The 17,141-nt window shown below is 42.9% G+C and overlaps 1 protein-coding gene across 1 annotated transcript in view; it reads right to left on the bottom strand.

The window, feature by feature from the left end:
- The window catches only part of IGF2R (insulin like growth factor 2 receptor), a 1,933,894-nt gene that overhangs the window by 1,563,282 nt on the left and 353,471 nt on the right, over nucleotides 1-17,141 (bottom strand). Inside the window, exon 13 of the mRNA XM_078648980.1 lies at nucleotides 5,189-5,332. Within this exon, the coding sequence (XP_078505106.1) occupies nucleotides 5,189-5,332 (144 nt within the window). The remainder of the gene's footprint in view (nucleotides 1-5,188; nucleotides 5,333-17,141) is intronic.

Genomic DNA, 17,141 nt, shown 5'->3' with positions numbered 1-17,141 from the left:
TACCAATTATCCTGATGCGCATATTTTTTTAACACAACTGACGACACTCAAGTGGGCGGGGAAGCAACCTGGCTCCAGGTGGGACATGCTTATGCTCCCATATACACAAGGTGGGTTTGGTGCCCAAGACATGGAGCTTAATTACCTTTACGTGCAAGCCCATTTTGCACACTACTGGTACCGCCACCATGACTAAAGACCGCATTTAGCGATTGAACATGATGACACCAATCCCATACCGCTTGCTATTTTGCTCCACGCATGGGCCGGTGGTAATAGGTCTGAATTTAACACTATCCACAGCACCATGAGAGCCTGGCGCCTGTCTGGAGCGCACGCCAATAAACTTCCCCTGTACTGTCCAGCGCTGCTGTTTCATCCAGCTATATATGTTACCCAGGAACTGCGTGCACTCGATCTGCTTGACAGGTCAGGCCTGAAGACGATGGACGACACTTATGCTGGGGGGACATTCATTACTCTGGACAACGTTGCCGACCTTCATTTACCTTCTCCTCAGAGCGGAGCTGTGTACGCTACTTATTAACAACCCTACGGATATCCCTGCCTTGCAGGCACTCACAATGCTGCTATCCCGACCCTCACCTAAAGGCCTCATCACTAAACTATATGCCACAGTACAGGGAAACAGACCAGAGACAACAGTCCCAGCATTGGCAGGAGAGAGTGCAGTGCTAGACCAGCGGCTAGAGCCGGCTGAATGGGCCTTTTGTTGTTCACAAATGTGCATGCTCACACCTGTAACTTAAATATAGTATATTTGAAATAGAGCAGGTGGAAACTGTTCAGTTAAAGGGGGTCTTCCTAAATGGATTGAGTCCTCACACAGCCACATGGGTGTCATGCTTCATCACAGGGCTTAGTTCCTCGTGTACCTGGCACTGCAATGCCCCACAGGCCCTGCAAGAGGGCTTTTTACCGGAGATCTTCTCTTCAAGCCGTATGGAGTATCCAAACAACGTTTTTATATGTGATCTCCTTGACAGGCTAAAAAACAGAAGTGTAAAAAAAACTATCACTGATATGTAATGGGCCGATAGTTTCTACACATGAGATACTGTTAAAAGGCCGATATGTTTCACGCCTATTGGTCCAGGAGGGATCTGTGGCTTTTCTTCAGGACCAAAAAATGGAATAGTGACCCCTACCCTACACCAGGGCAGGTTTGTGTGTAAAGAAGGGAAGAACCCCTGAAAAAATGAAAACATTTTTTGTTTATATCTCATGGGGCGTTCATTAGTAAACTGTACACTACAGTGAGGTTCCTAAATGTGCAAACAAAATCCAACCTACACAAAAACAAAAGAGATTTGTGGCAAGGATTTACAAATACAGAAACTAGGTATCAACAGAACAGGCAAGTAACATAATAGTAGTGACACCCAATAGTCTCTTTAAGGTGAAACACACCTTAAAGAAACTATTAGAGGATATTGATTTACTGGTCACCCTGGACGCTGAATCACTATATACGAACATTCACCAGGATGCCACAAGTAATTGAGGTTAGCATCCAGGCTGAAATCCTCTTGAACTCAGCAACGCCCTTCAGGTTCATGAGTGATTTTTTTCAATACAAGGATCAACTTGACCATCAAATACAGGGAACATAAATTGGCAGCACCATTGTGCCGAACTTTGGCCTGCGTTTACATGGCAGATTTTGAGAAACAACATTTTTGGAGTAGACAATCAGTATATCAACAACATTCTGAAATGGCGCAGATTAATACACGATTTCCTCATCTTCTGGCATGGTGACAGTGACACCTGCCATGATTTGTGTTGCTGGAATAATACTCTCAACCCTTACCCGAGATTTACTAGCACAATATCCAGTCAAGCTGTGTCCTTCATGGACCTTTTAATCTCTTGTGATGAAGGAAGACTATCATCGACCAATTTCAAGAAACCCACCAATCGTAATAGCTCCCTTCTCTACGGAAGCCACCACCCAAAGGCACTCCAGGACAATCTCCTCTTTGGGCAATTTCTATGCCTACAGCTGAACTGTGACACACCCACATAATTCGACAATCAAGCAAAGGAACTGAACACCACAGGACTATCCCCCCAGGACAGTCACTTAAGCACAAAAAAGAGCCAGGCATAACCATCGAGAGACTCTACTACAGACACAAGACAAGATTTCAGATAAACTGATTACCTGTGTAACAACTTTCACACCCACCTCAAACAGGATCCAGAAGACCATCAAAAAACATTGGTCAATTTTGTAATACTGGCTCCTTCGACATCCAATGTCTTAGATTTGCCTATGAAAGGACACAGAACTTAAAAGACCTTCTGGTCCACATGAGACCACGAGAACCCTCTAGAAGCCTACAGCGCACTTTGTGGGATTTACCACCAGTCATGGGCCACTACCAGAGTGGTATGTGCCCCGTTTGTCCATTCACTATAGTCTCCAAGGAAATGCATCTAAATTAATCTTTTATTTGGACCCAAAAAGGGCACACAAACTAATACCAAGTACTGTATATCTTTGATCACTTGCCCCTGTACCTTGCACTACGTAGGAATGACAACAAAACTTGGGAAGACCAGAATTATAGAACACCGGAGCAATTTACGCAGTACAACAAAGATGTCAGCACATTTCTTCACGGCAAATTATACACCAGAGGACATCAAATGGACCGTCCTGGAAGTCAATGAGCGCTGCAGCCAACATTCACTATAAACGGGGAACAACAGTGGATTTTCTATCTGAAGACACACCTAACTGGATTGAATGATGCCATTCCATGGCGTGAAGTTAACAGATGAGATCATATCACAGGATCCCAACCATTCCACACAGTGATACTATGTCTGAGAACCAAATGGAATAAGATCTTCACATGGCATGAAATCAAAAGATGAGATGCCTAAAACAGGGCTCCTACTGTGAATCCTTGACGATGTTCATCTTGCGAACTATGTTCATATATCATTTGAGATGTGAATAAAACATAGGACAAATAGGTCCATCCTACCACCCTAGTATATCTGAGTGCACACCACCCCTAGTGAGATGCGGACTTTTATCAACACACTGCTAACATACAACAAACAGGACTCCCTGTACATTTAGATAAACACCAGTATTAAAGTTGTACTTCATTATAACGTAATATCCACAGACTGTAATAGCTCTAAATAATGGAAGGGGAGACAAGCGCACCACCTTTCCAATACGCAAAAGAGGTGATTTAGACATCTTTTCTCGTGTACCAAATTCCTGCACATGGTTAAGGGCATCCCATCTCTGCCTCAATCATATGAAATATATAGGCATTCGTCAGTTTACCACACCCATAGGGCAACATCATGGTGACACTACCTGGCTGTCACCCAGACGCCAGCCAGGTTATATTTCCCCAGGTTAGCATATGACCAAACCAAGGTGGCCACCAACACAAGATCACGTGACCCTCCTGCAGTCAGGCAGTGATCCAATAAATGTAACACCTTAGAGTAGGCCCATGATATAACACTCCATGGGTCACAAAAATAGGCACATCCTGATTTTTATTTCTCCTTCACCTTTTCACTGTGACACTCATTGAATAACCACATTACATGGGGTCACTAATATTATGCTACTTGCCTGAATTGTTGCTACCTAGTTTCTTTAGATTCACCACGGAGTAACCATTGTGCTCCTACCATGTTCTGAATACATGAAAGTGATTACTTAAAACAAATCTGTATCTCTTTTAAGGAGGTTTTTTGACGGACACAGAATGCCTATATATACGTGTACTGTATTTGTAAAACCTTTCCATAAATCTCTTTTGTCTCTGTGTATGTTGGATTTCATTTGCTCATTTAAGGACCTCAGTCTCGGGTACAGTTTACCAAGGAAAGTCCCATGAGTTAGAAACAAAAATAGTTTTTCAGGGGTTCTTCCCTTCTTTACACATAAACCTGCCCTGTTGTAGGGTAGGGGGTCACGCGTCGTTTTTTGGTCCTGAAGAAACGCCACGGATCCCTCCTGGACCAATAGGCGTGAAACAGGTCGACCTTTTAACAATGGGTAGAAACTGTCACAGCCCATTACATACCAGTGAGAGCTCTTTTACACTTCTGATTTTAACCCTGCCAAGAAGATCATATATAAAAACGTCGTTTGGATTCTCCTTAGGTAGTTTCATTCACTTTTCTCTGCACATACACTCGACCCTACACTCACAGACCCTCACTCGCCCCCTTTTGGCTTAAAGAGAAGATCTCTGCTAAAGCGCCCTCTAGCGGGGCCCGTGGGGCATTTCAGCACAGGGCTCTACGAGGAACTAAGCCATGTGATGAAGCATGACACCCATCTGGGTGTGTGAGGGCTCAAATCTTCCATTTAGGAAGATTCCCCCTTGACTGAAAAATTTCCACCAAATCTCTCCATCTAAAGTATCACACCCCCTCTAAGCAGATGCTAATTGTGTGCGATGTGGGGCACCCGACGCCGATTTCTCACACTTGTCATGGCTGTGGCCCCCCAGTTCATCAGTTCTGTGTGCAAATTATGGATGTCCTTACAGAACTGGCTCTGGAGCCTGTGGCATGCTGAACTCACATGTGCCTCCTTCACATGGTTAAGGACATACAAAGAACAACTGGAATTTTATGCTTAAGAATTACCAAAATTGTCACAGCCCAAGGAAATTTAGGGCTCCCTTACGATAGATCTGTTTAACTCTTGTAGAGCTTGATTAGGGGCGAGTGTATGCCACCATTCTTGCGCTGGGTGTTGCATTTTCTGGAACTGTCAGGTAAATTGAATGTACTTTTGGCTGTAGTGCTAAGTCTCTCCAAGGAGGCACAGATGTTGATGTTGTATCTGTGTACTTATTGCAAAAATACCAATAAAACAATTTAAAAAAAAAGATATTTTGTCATCTAAATGGAGGTCACCACCTTTCCGGAGTGCTACTCTTCAGGACGACTGCTCTGCACAAGTTTAACTGTTGCTTTTTGATATAAAACAGTACAAAAAAGTTACACATGATATTGTCTATCTCGAAATGAAGCATTATGAAGATATCTTTCTGGTGAATTCCTATGTGGTAGGGATAGGCAATTATTAGTATTGTGAATACTTTAGGAAAAATTCAACATCGTTGGTGCAGTACTAGAACCCTTTCAGGAAAAAGTTAAAATGGCAGACCTGGCTTGCACACTAGGGTGATGACTGTTTCAAATTGCTTGTCCTTCTTGCAGATATCGCCATCTGTATAAGTGAGCTGAATATTTCTTCCAACCTTCTTGGGATCAGACACAAATTTCCCCAAATTTGTTTTCGTTCCTTTATCTAGGAAAAAAGGAAACAAAACGCAAATTTCAAACAACTATGACAATAAAAAGCAACTGTCAAATGATCTATTGCACACCCACTAAAGTTTGTCATTAATAACCTTGCATTGTGACATGGAACCCACAGGAATCTTTTGTCTGTAGAAATTGATTAGACTCAATTCTGCAATGGACTTGAAGGTTAGTGAATAAAACTTCATAATCGGCCATCACACTCAACAGAATTAATTACAGTTGATAAAGTTTCAATCTGAGCAGAGAGACAAAAAAAGGATATGTTACTAGTAATGTTTTGTCCTTCCTTCTTTCTAAAGGCCGTAAGCTAAAATGTACAAGTAACAACATAATGTGTTGCTTCCAATAAGTGTTGCACCTTGGAGACTTTGGCAAGGCAGCAATTTAATACAAAGAAACATTACATTTTATAAGGTGTAGCCAGTTCATGAAGTATTGGCCAGGTAACAAGTGAAGAAAAAAATGAAAGTACAGTAATATCAGTATAGTAGTCTGTGAGGAAATGGGATTGCGTACGGACGAAGACTCACCCCTCTCTGCTGCATTGTGTCCAAACGCCAACAAGGGACACAAAGAGTTAATAAAAACCCCTTCCTCCTCTTCACAGTAAACCGAGGAGAAAAACGGGAAAACCGACGAATGGCAAAGAAGGAACCAGCCGGATAAGGCGGGACAACCCACCTTAAGGGAGGAGACGGAGGACGAGGCGCGCAGCAACGGGAAGAACCCGGAAGACGTCACGGAGCTGAAGCCGACGGATCAGCGGTGTAATAAGGAGCCTCGGGCGAAGCCAGAAGAAGAAGAAGAGGCAACCACAAGCAGAATCGAGGCCAACGGGGAGGATACGGAGAGCTGGTCCAAGGACTGGTGGACGCCCCCGGAGGATGCAGAGAAGCCGCCGCAACTCTGGAGAGGACGCAGTGAGTGGTCGTGTAAGGGAGAGAGGGGTGGAAGAGAACGCCAGGATGGGAAATAACCCAAGGCATCCCCAGTTTTAAGCAAACCAACACTGGAGCTGAGAGGGAAATAAAGACCTAGGTCGCCCTCCACTCAACAAGTCACAACCACGACAATGACCTAGATCTAGGGCAATTAATTTCTCATCAAACTTGGGTATCTCATGTCACAATCATTTATAACAACCGCCCACTTCTTTATGTACAGGGTTGGGGATACACCAGTCAAAAGCCCATCTTAAAAAGCCCGTCTCCTTATACAAAACAGTAGAACAACCCACACCAACATGTGATGTAAAAAATGTGAACAAACACGATAGCACCTCACGGGCGCACCACCAATGGGACCCCTGGTAGGTACTCACCAGGACGGCCCTATTATCATCATTGGTGCTATCGTGCTTAAAGGAATTGTGTCCAAACGAAAATACTGTTAACACAGTTATTTTTGTTTGGTTGTATGGATAGAGCAGCAGGATGGGCGGGGGAAAATGGGGCCACTATCTGCGACCTCTCCTTTCAGGCGATATGCATGCAGCATATCCGCTGGGCCTCACCCCATATGATGAAATAAAGAAGACCATATTAGAGAGAGTAGGGATAGATGAAGAGACATATCGTTAAGTTCAACCAAGGAAGAAATCATGGAGAGGATATATTTAGAACAGTATTTAACCTCTCTACATCCACGGATACAAAAATGTGTGCGACAACATTCCAAACTTAACATGGAAAGGGCGGTAGAGATAGCTAGCGCCTTTAGTCGAGCTTTTGAAGTACAAAAAGGAGAAACACATGGGAAACTCTCAGGAATCCCCTCTACCAAAGGCAGCAGAACCCCGGTCATTAGAAAACCTGAGACAGTTACCTTAGTACCCGGACCCCTAGCAACCCCCGTACGACCAACACCCGTAGGACCCCAATGTTTGAATTGTGGAGGGTTTGGACATATAGCCCTTATTTGCCTTCAGAAGGAAGAGCCCATTGAGGTTGGGTGAACCAAGTCCTTCTACTGCACCAAGGAGGGACAACACCTTCCCTTTCATAAAGTAGTGAAAGTAAATGGAGAAGACCAGCCAGCCCCAATTGACACGGGGTGCTTACATAGTGTTATGAGACCTCAAACCGTACCTGGGAGTGATCCTCAGATTAGGGGTATGGTAAACATCCAATGTGTTCATGGCAATAGCAGACAGTACCCTACAACTGACGTACAAGTACAACACGAGCCAACAATATGACCCGTTTCCTTACGTGTAGGACTTTTCCCTAAATTACCCGAACCATTTATATTAGGAAGGGATTATCACTACATGGAACAGCTTTTGTGTAATGAAACAGAGGAGTGGAGGAGGACAGCACCATTTGCCAAAGAGCAGGTTCTTGATTCTTTCCCGGAGAAACAAAGAAAAAGTAACAAACAAAAGAAGCGAGTGAAAAGGATCTGGGCCCAGGTAGCATTGACCCAACCAAAAGAAGAAACCATGTGGCAGTATGATCCAGGATTTCATGCTGAACAAAGGGAAGACTCAACTCCAAAGGAGGCTTGGAAACAAGCTAAGGAAGAGGAAGACCCTGACCAAGTAGGTCCTTATTTCTTTATAAAGAGAGGTTTGCTATATAGAAAAGGGGGGAGGAACCACCAGGCACAATTACTTGTGCCCCAAAACTATAGAGAGATGGTGCTCTTCCTAGCTCATAGTCATCTCGCCTGATTTTTGGGCTCCCCAGGTCCAATCACACGACCCCCTTGCTTCAGTCCCTCCACTGGCTCCCTGTGAGGGAGAGGGCGCTCTTCAAGCTGGGCTGCATTACCTACCAGGCCAGATCTGGGACCGCCCCCACCTTCTTGTGCGAAGCTATCTCTCCATATCTTCCGTCCAGAGAACTTCGCTCCACTCACCTGGCCCTTCTGTCAGTTCCTCGTTTTAGGAAACAGAAGGCCGGGGGGGCCAGATTTGCTGTGCTGGCTCCATCCTTTTGGAACTCACTTCCACCTGCCCTCAGGATGTCTCCCTCCTATCTGGAGTTTCGTAAGCAATTGAAGACCTTCTTGTTCTCCAGATCCGTCGCAGCTTAATCCGCTTCCCACTGATCCTCGGCTATCTAGCGCCATGAAACCGTTTTCGGTATAAGAGCGCTCTATAAATATTTTAAAATTCAAAAATTCAAATACTAGGGGGACATTTTGGCAGCGGGAAAACAGAGAAGGAAATTCGAGAAATTTTACTGGCCTGGACTATCACCAAAGCTGCCAGTATTGTAGGAAAGGTTCTCTCTGTCAAAGGAATAGCTGAAGCCTTCCCCCAAAAGCTCCCCTTCGGCCTTTGCCCATCATTGAGGAACCTTTCTCCCGGGTGGGAATGAATATTATTGGGCTCTTCTTCCTTCTAGGAGTGGCTGTAGATACGTGTTGGGTTTAGTTGACTATGCCACTCAGTTTCCCGAAGCAGTAGCCCTGAGACAACCAAATGCAGCACAGATAGCAAAAGCCATGGTATCTATCTTCTCCAGGGTAGGATTTCCATGAGAAATCATAACCGATCAAGGTACTCAGTTTGTTTCCAACTTAATGAAACAAGTCTGTCAACAACTCAACATCAAACAAATAAAAACATCCGCCTACCATCCTCAGACAGATGGATTGGTAGAGAGATATAACGCTACGCTTAAAACAACCTTAAAAAAACTGCTTGATTTAGAAACTAGAAAATGGGAGGAGATGTTACCGTTGGCCCTACTTGCCATCCGATGTAAAACTCAAAAAATTACGGGATGCTCCCCATTTGAATTGTTTTATGAGAGGCCCCCACGTACTCTATTGGAAATGGCAAAGGAGGAATGGGAGGAAGAGCCGGGAGGCAAACCTCTGCCAGAATATGTATTGAATCTGAAGACCCACTTGCAAGAATTGCGTAGCATAGTTCGGTCCCATTTAGAACAAGCTCAGACATCCCAAAAGACATAGTATGACAAAAGAGCAAGGGTGCGTACCTTTGATATTGGTGATTATGTTCTGCTGATGTTGGCTTCTTCAGATCACAAGATGTTAGGTCAGTGGCAGGAACCTTTCCGAGTGATAGAGAAAATAACACCGGTGACCTTTCGCTTGAAATTAGACCCATAAAGACCCAATCATACCCAAATATATCACGTTAATTTGTTCAAAAAATTGGAGGGGCCCATTCCTAAGTTGGTTGGATTGATAGATCCGAATGAACCATTGTATAGTACTAGCATTGACCCAGACCTCTCAGCCCCTATGAGAGACAAATTGTGTGCTCGTTTACATCCTCTACAGGAAGTGTTTTCCCTTATGCCCGGGAAAACGAACGTCGCAGAACATGATTAATACCATCCCCAGAAAAAAGGTGAAACTGCAACCATATCGTATCTCAGAGGCCAGGCGAGAGGCAGTAAAAAGGGAAGTAGAGCAGATGCTCCACATGGGGATCATATAACCATCTTCTAGCAAGTGGAATTCTCCGATTGTTCTAGTACCAAAACCGGATGGGTCTATCCGGTTTAGTATTGACTTCAGAGAGGTGAAGAAAATCTCCCAGTTTGACTCCTATCCTTTCCCGAGAGTCGACGAGAGGATAGAGAGGATTGGGAAGGCCGGTTATATAAGTACTCTCGACCTCTGTAAAGGATATTGGCAAGTACCCTTACGTAGACAAGACGGAGAGAAAACTGCCTTCTCTACTCCGGAAGGGCTGTTCCATTTTACTGTCTTACCCTTTGGGTTACACTGGGCCCCTGCTACGTTTCAGAGAGCAATGAATACAGTTCTGAAACCATGTGCTGCATTCGCAGCTGCCTATATAAATGACATTGTCATACATAGCGACGCATGGGAACATCTTCAACATTTAGAAAAAGTAATTCAAACCCTAGGCGAAAAAAGGTCTTACGATAAACCCCTTCAAAAGCAAATTGGCCGCAAGATCCATTAAATATCTGGGATATTTGTTGGGAGAAGGCCTGATCAAACCCCAGGAGGAAAAAGTAGAAGCTATCACTAATATTCCCTTCCTGAAAACCAAAAGGGATTTAAGAGCATTCTTAGGTGTCCTCGGTTACTACCGAAGGTTCATTCCTAATTTCTCACAGATAGCCAACCCTTTAACAAATCTCCTCAAGAAAGAAGTTAAAGCAGAAAAACAATTAAGCCATCCTTCCCTAGAAGCATTACACTCTTTCACACAGTTAAAGCAAGCCATAACAACTAAACCTGTTCTGCTCAGCCCAGATTACAACCAGCCTTTTCATATTGCAGAAAGACGCCTCAGAAAACGGACGAGGGGCGGTACTATCACAGCAGGATTCCCAAGGACAAGAAAGACCAGTCCTATATATAGTAGTTGAAAACTGTTTCCGCGGGAAAAGAAGTATGCAGTCGTAGAAAAGGAGGCACTGGCTATCAGATGGGCGGTAGAGTCACTTAGTTATTACCTAGAGGGAAGGGAGTTCATCCTATTCACAGATCATGCTCCATTAGAGTGGATGGCGAAGAATAAAGGGCATAACGATAGGGTTGTAGGGCCAGAAACCATCTTAAGACCCTATCGCTTCACTACCTTGCACCGAAAAGGAAAGGACAATGATAATGCGGACTTCCTCTCAAGATATCCCCTTGAATCAAAAAATACCCTTGAACCATTTCTTGTTGGCAAGAAAGTTAGGGAAGGGGGATGTGAGGATGTAGTGTAGCTCCTATTTTCCCAATAGGCTCTGCGCATTGGAATAGTACCTACAGCAGTAAAGGCCTAGGCCAGACGTTAACTAGGTCTACTACTGTCGAAACTAGACTTAATTTTTGGGTTTGCCAGCTAAGCTCAGAGTTCGCTAGAAACTTTCTCGAATGTTCAAGGAAGGATTAACTCCCCTGATTAGACAAGAAGGGATTTAGTTTCTGACAACCATAGAACATGACAACTTTGCTCTCCCCTAATCAAGAGTCAATCTCAAGAGTCGTGTGAGCACAAGGCAATTATTTTACTCAGTCAGTACGTGCATTCTTAGTCTCATCAGAATGTAGAGAAAAGGAAGAGACGGGCGTGTTCAATAAAAGATGTTATTTATTGATCAGTCTCTTTTCTCGTACAAGAGAAATGGATCGATATTATTGCAATACTTATAGTTAAGTAAAGTGCATACATTAGAAGCAATAGTATAAAATAATATTGTAAAAACATTGATATGGTTTCTGAGCCATATGATGTTTAAAATGATTAAAATATATTTACATACACATATACATTTGACTAAACGTACTCAACTGGTGTTTCTAAATACGCCTACCCCGTGTACCTGACCTAAGTCTAATGCGTGGGCGGGAATAGAAAGTTACAGTTTAAGTTAAGTTTGTTTTTGCCAAGTGAATAACTAAAGAATTCTCTAGGAGGGGTTATTCAGTTCTGTACCTGGAATTTAGGATGGATGAGGAATAGTATCTCTTTCTCTGCTCTCGATATTCCAGGCTGCCTGCGAGGGCTGCCCAGAAGCGCCGGTGCTGGGTCTCTCGGCTTGAGATAGCAGCGCGTCTCTCAGCGCGTCAGGAAGGCGGGGCTGCTGCCTGCGGGGTCTGCTTCTGCTCTCGGCTTCGGCAAGTATGGCTGCTCCGTCTTGTCACCACGCGTGTGTTTGCATAGGGCAAGGTCGGCAATATTTATACCTTAAAGGTGCCGAGATTGACGTAAGGATGGACATAGGTACGTCAATAAAGATGTCATACGACTTGCTCGTTAGCACATTCTTTTGCAAAAGTTCTCTGTGAAATCAAAACAATGGCCGCACGGATTTTCCAGGTTGTCATAGGTTTGATTTGTTATGAGAACGTCGTATGCCTTATCAGGGGCTGGAGGAATGTCGCTTGTCTAATTAGATCTCAAGCGTTATGACCTAATCAGATAACACGTTCCTGTGCCGTAGTGTGACTGCGTCAGATAACGGTATCTGCATCATGGGGGATTTCTTGCCTCATGGGCTGACTGTTAGTTAACTAGCTAGGTAGTTTAACCAGAATAGGGTCAGGAATAGGGGGATCGATTCAGAACCTATAGAAATACACGACACCCACTCCACGCTAACTATGGTCATATCTACTAATCTATGCATAGTATAACATAGTACAACATACTATAGAGTATAGTGTATACCTTACCACCCCAAAATACATAAATGCATTTCGAAATTTTCAAATATACTGAAAAATTGCAGTCATATATATTGTATGCACTTAAGCTATGAATTAAATGCAAAAGTAAACACGCATTGTAATGCATTATTGCTTTTTGGTATATGAGAAATACACATGAAATGGCTCTTAATATAGCTATACAGAAAGGAAGGTCGAGACCATTTCATCACATAATAAAATATTTGTGAACATACCAGCGGGCAGCTAAAGTCTATATAAAGTATCTAAAATAGAAATCTTAGTTCTCTAGGAATAGTTTCTTACTTTAAGCAGAAGATCAGTGTCCCGGGGAAAAAATATATAGAAAAATATTTTAAGGGCTTGCTGAAAAAAGTTGCTGTCCGTGAACTGGATTGTAATTGTTCATGTGACTTTATTTTTTTTTTTTTAAGTTGAAGGCCGAATTCAGGGAACGCCGTGTGCGAGTTTACTCAAAAGTCTCTATTTCTGTTCCGGAGAGAACATCATATCATTCAGGCTTTCGAAAAAACTGTCAACAGTTTCATGGGAAAGTTCCACTAAGTCGGAAATAGGTGTAACCATGCATTCATGCGCATGATTGTCTGCATTGACATTCTGATTTGCATTGCTGACAGAAGGTCGTACCTGTTCGATGCTGCTTTCATCTTGAACTTCACTACTCTTCAATCGCAGTGGTGAAGATTCCAGGAATGCCGTCATCAGAATTGGCAGCCTTTGAGGGCAGCACAGTGCGTGAACCTTGGTAGGAACCAACAGTGTATCTGCATCCACCGGCGCATCCGATTGTAGCGTCAGACAGGTGTCTAACACGCATTCTTCTCCGCATAGCAGACACCTTAGTACAGGTAAAACACACCTTTGCCACATTGGTCGAAATGATAGAAACCAAGTCATGTTTAGGTCTCTAAGCCGGGAGAGTCCCAGGATTTTTGATATCCGGTCCCGGTATCCAATGGCTAGGATCGTATCTTCCATTGTCGCGAGAGTTTGATCTGTGACATGGGTTGCCATAACGAAAAATAAGGACTAGGAATAGGATTCCTGCAATTAGTCCCAGGATCAGGGGAAGTCCGCCAAAAATCGAACGGACGAAATCTGGAAAAATACCCAGTATGGCTTTGAATGGTGTTAATGCCATCGAAAATACTGTCTTAAATACCTTTGAGACCCCAGTGGTATCAGAAATATTTAAGATTTCGCTCAGGATTTCCGCGAAATGTACGGGGGAATTAGTTGATAATAATGTATGTATCTCTGCAGTCGTCCTTGCGACTTGTAGATCATACGTTTCTTTAGATGACGTGAGCCTTGTAGGCGTCTGAAGAAGCACTGTTTTCATTCTGCTTAAAGTGTCTATTCGAATAGAAGTAATTTTCAAACCGGGCCATGCCCTTGCCTCCCTGTCTGGTAAGGAGCTGGGGAACAAAGAACGTCCACAGCACTTGACCTTCGCCGTCCTGTTGACGAGATAAGGAGTCCCGGGCATAAGACTACAACATCTGCGGTCTACAATAAGAATGTAACTCCCATTATAGAGTCTTTGAAAGAATGGTTCTATTTCAGTTGCAGGTGCGCCTTGCTGGTGACATGAAAGGTTGTATGAATTCCCTTCACAGGCTCCGTGCAAACTAATACCGTTACACAGAAGCGTGCCGCTTAGTGACATAGCACAATTGTTGCCACTAAGAAACACTTTCTGTCCTTTGTTACTGACACATGCATGTGAATAGGGCAGGTTCCAAGTTGTTTTAAGGTACCCCTTTCCCAATTTCTCGTACATGCCAGCCTGTATATATTTTTGGCAGTATTGAAACCTGAAGGTTGAGATTGGAATATTTATGATTCCGTGGATTATCCATTCACTGACAGGTCGTTCTGACATTGTCATTGGTAATCTTTCTAGTTTTTCAATGCTCAAGATTGTATAATCAGCACCCTTCTGCGCCATACCGATTTGTCTATCAGTAAGGTTAAAGATTTGGAATAGTGACGTTGTGTTGATTAAACGCCAAGGCACATAGCCTGAACGCAGATTTTGTAACGTCCAGCCAAGCTGTACAATAGAGCGCAATTGTGACTGACCATGTTGTAATAACAGTAAGTCTTGCGATAATATATCGATTGCTGACGACACAATGCTGTCCAAAGAAAAAATTCTGGAGGACAGAGTCATTAACCCATTGTCCACTACAGAAAGTGATTTTTCCAAATTGATACGATCAATTTCACGTATTCTCTCTGCTGTTTCAATTTGAGTAACCTTCCAGGCCTCATTGTATGCTGCATATACAGAGGCTGCTATGAAACGCTTTTGACGCCGTTTGCGTGGTCCCAGTATGAAATCACGCAAGTCAGCACCATCAGTAAGTAAAGTTAGGTGTTGCTTAATTTCAGGCAGTGTGGAAGTTTGTAGCCATTGAAGGCATAATTTGCCCACACTGTAGGTTGTTATTATCCCTGGGTGATGTCTTTGAGGATATCTAGGGTCTGGCCTGGTCATTTTGAAACCCTGTGTTTTATTCAGGAATCTATCTTGACAGTGATTTGTATCTGTGGGCCAGATCAACCATTGTTTCCAATCAGGATGTGTTCTGTTTTGGTTAAGTATATGGCTTATGTCTATTTCTTCATCTGTATCAGAGTTATTGCTAAACATTGTTGGCTTTGGAATAGACAGGTTATTTAAATCTTTGATTTTGGCTAAGCCAAGACAGGTGGTTTGTTGAACAGTGTCATTTAAAAATATCATTTGTTCTGGGATCATGCAGGCTCTAAACAAAGCTTCTAAACCCTGTACTTGCCATTCTTTTGTACCCCAAACACTTTTCAAATCAACATTTTTGTCCCAATAATCAAATCCAAAAGTATTCATTTTTTCAAAGAATGAATCTGAATATATCAATTTTGTGTTGGTTATCATGGTTTTCATCCCTGTCTTGTTTGACAATTTGTAATAAAATGTTTCAGCATTAGTTATGTTAAAACCTGAAAAATATGAATATTTGTCATAAACGGTTCTAGAGCTCCCTTTTGGAGGTGTAGCACAATGTTCCCATTGATTATAATTTAAAACATTTCTAGGTTGTGCAGATTTATGCAAGAAATAGTTACCATAATGGTTATAGCAATACATACTATCATAATTTGTAGAACCTTGCAAATAATCATGTTTTGTAAATTTAGCAGACATTACTAAGTCAGACATCATATTGTTTATACTTTCAAAGTCCCAATCATCAGCAAATGAGTTTGGTTTTGCAAAGTCACTCAAGGAGATCTTGATTTGGTGTGGATATTTCAGGATCTCGACCGGACCATAAATTTCATAGTCAGTGTTGTCCCAGGCTACCCCACCAGGTATTGGAATTGCTGTGAAGTTGGCTGAAGAAAGTTCTGAAGAAAGTTCTCGTTTCTCGACGTGTGAAGATGTGTGTGGTTTGAGGACCAAGTTGATGTTCTGACTTGCTGTGTCCATTTTAGCATATTTTCCCTCAATGAAGCGTCCCAAGGTAAATACCATGATGAGCCAAAGTATGAGGATAAATGCACCAAAACCCACCCAAAATTCAATCCATGGAGTAACCAGATATGTTTCTTTCAGTTGTTTCAAAAGTTCCTTAGCTATGTCTTTAAAGGATTTTGATGATGGCTGTGTCTTTTGTTCGCTGAAACCTTCAGAGGAATCATCGAAGTTGATGAAGTAACCAGATGCAGTTCTGTCAATTGTTCCAATTGGTTCAGGATTTTTGTTTCTTGCATTTTCACTTGGAACTTCATTGTAGATTGGTGTGTCTCTGCTAAATGTCTTTATTTGGGTTTTCAGAGGTCTGAGTTCTATTGCATTGTTGCATAGTCCTTGTTGTTCTTCTTTAGGCGTTTCGAATGTGATGAGCCTCTTTGTTAGGACCTCTGTACTGGTAGCAAACCTTGGTGTTCTGCTACTTATTGGGAGTCCACTTGGCCTACCGTTTGTTATCGGCCACATGTTGTGGTTTTACCAGGTCGATGGATACAACTCGGTTCTCCTTTTTTCCAGCAAGTGGCGGTAGTACAACTGATCTTGTCCCGTTGACAGACAAGACAGGAACTGCTTTTCTGTAAGAAGGCCCAAATTCCTTCTTTACCGCGATCTTCTCCCTGACTAGATCCCCGACTTTTGGAATCCAGACAGGTCTTGCTGGGACAGGTGGTGATTCTTCAGTGGTTGTTGGCTGTTGTTTCAACTGTATGTTGCTCAGGTCTTTTCTTGTTATGTTTAAGTCCTGCAAAATAGCCAAACGGTCTTTGACATCAAAGGTTTTTTCTATTACCACTGAAGTCTGACTATCAAGGTCAGAGATCAACATCCTAGTTCCGAATAATAATTCGTACGGACTGAATCCCTTCAGAGAATTTCTTGGCAAGTTATTTAGACTACGTTGGACACTTATTAGATGTTTGACCCACCCAGCTCCCGAACCTAATACCTTTGCCGTTATAGATTGCTTTATGTCACGGTTTTTTCTTTCAACAATTCCGTTCCCCTCAGGGTGAAATGGACAAGAGTACCGCAATTGCACGCCCATGCTGACCATGGCCTCCTTATAAGCCCGAGAGCTAAAAGCAGGACCATTGTCCGAATGCAGAATGCCAATTGCGTATGTGCCGATAAA

The sequence above is a fragment of the Lissotriton helveticus genome, chromosome 6 (genome assembly GCF_964261635.1).
Source record: "Lissotriton helveticus chromosome 6, aLisHel1.1, whole genome shotgun sequence".
NCBI classification, from domain to species: Eukaryota; Metazoa; Chordata; class Amphibia; order Caudata; family Salamandridae; genus Lissotriton; species Lissotriton helveticus.
Note: the sequence above shows the minus strand (reverse complement) of the source record. Positions and strands in the feature narration are given on the sequence as shown.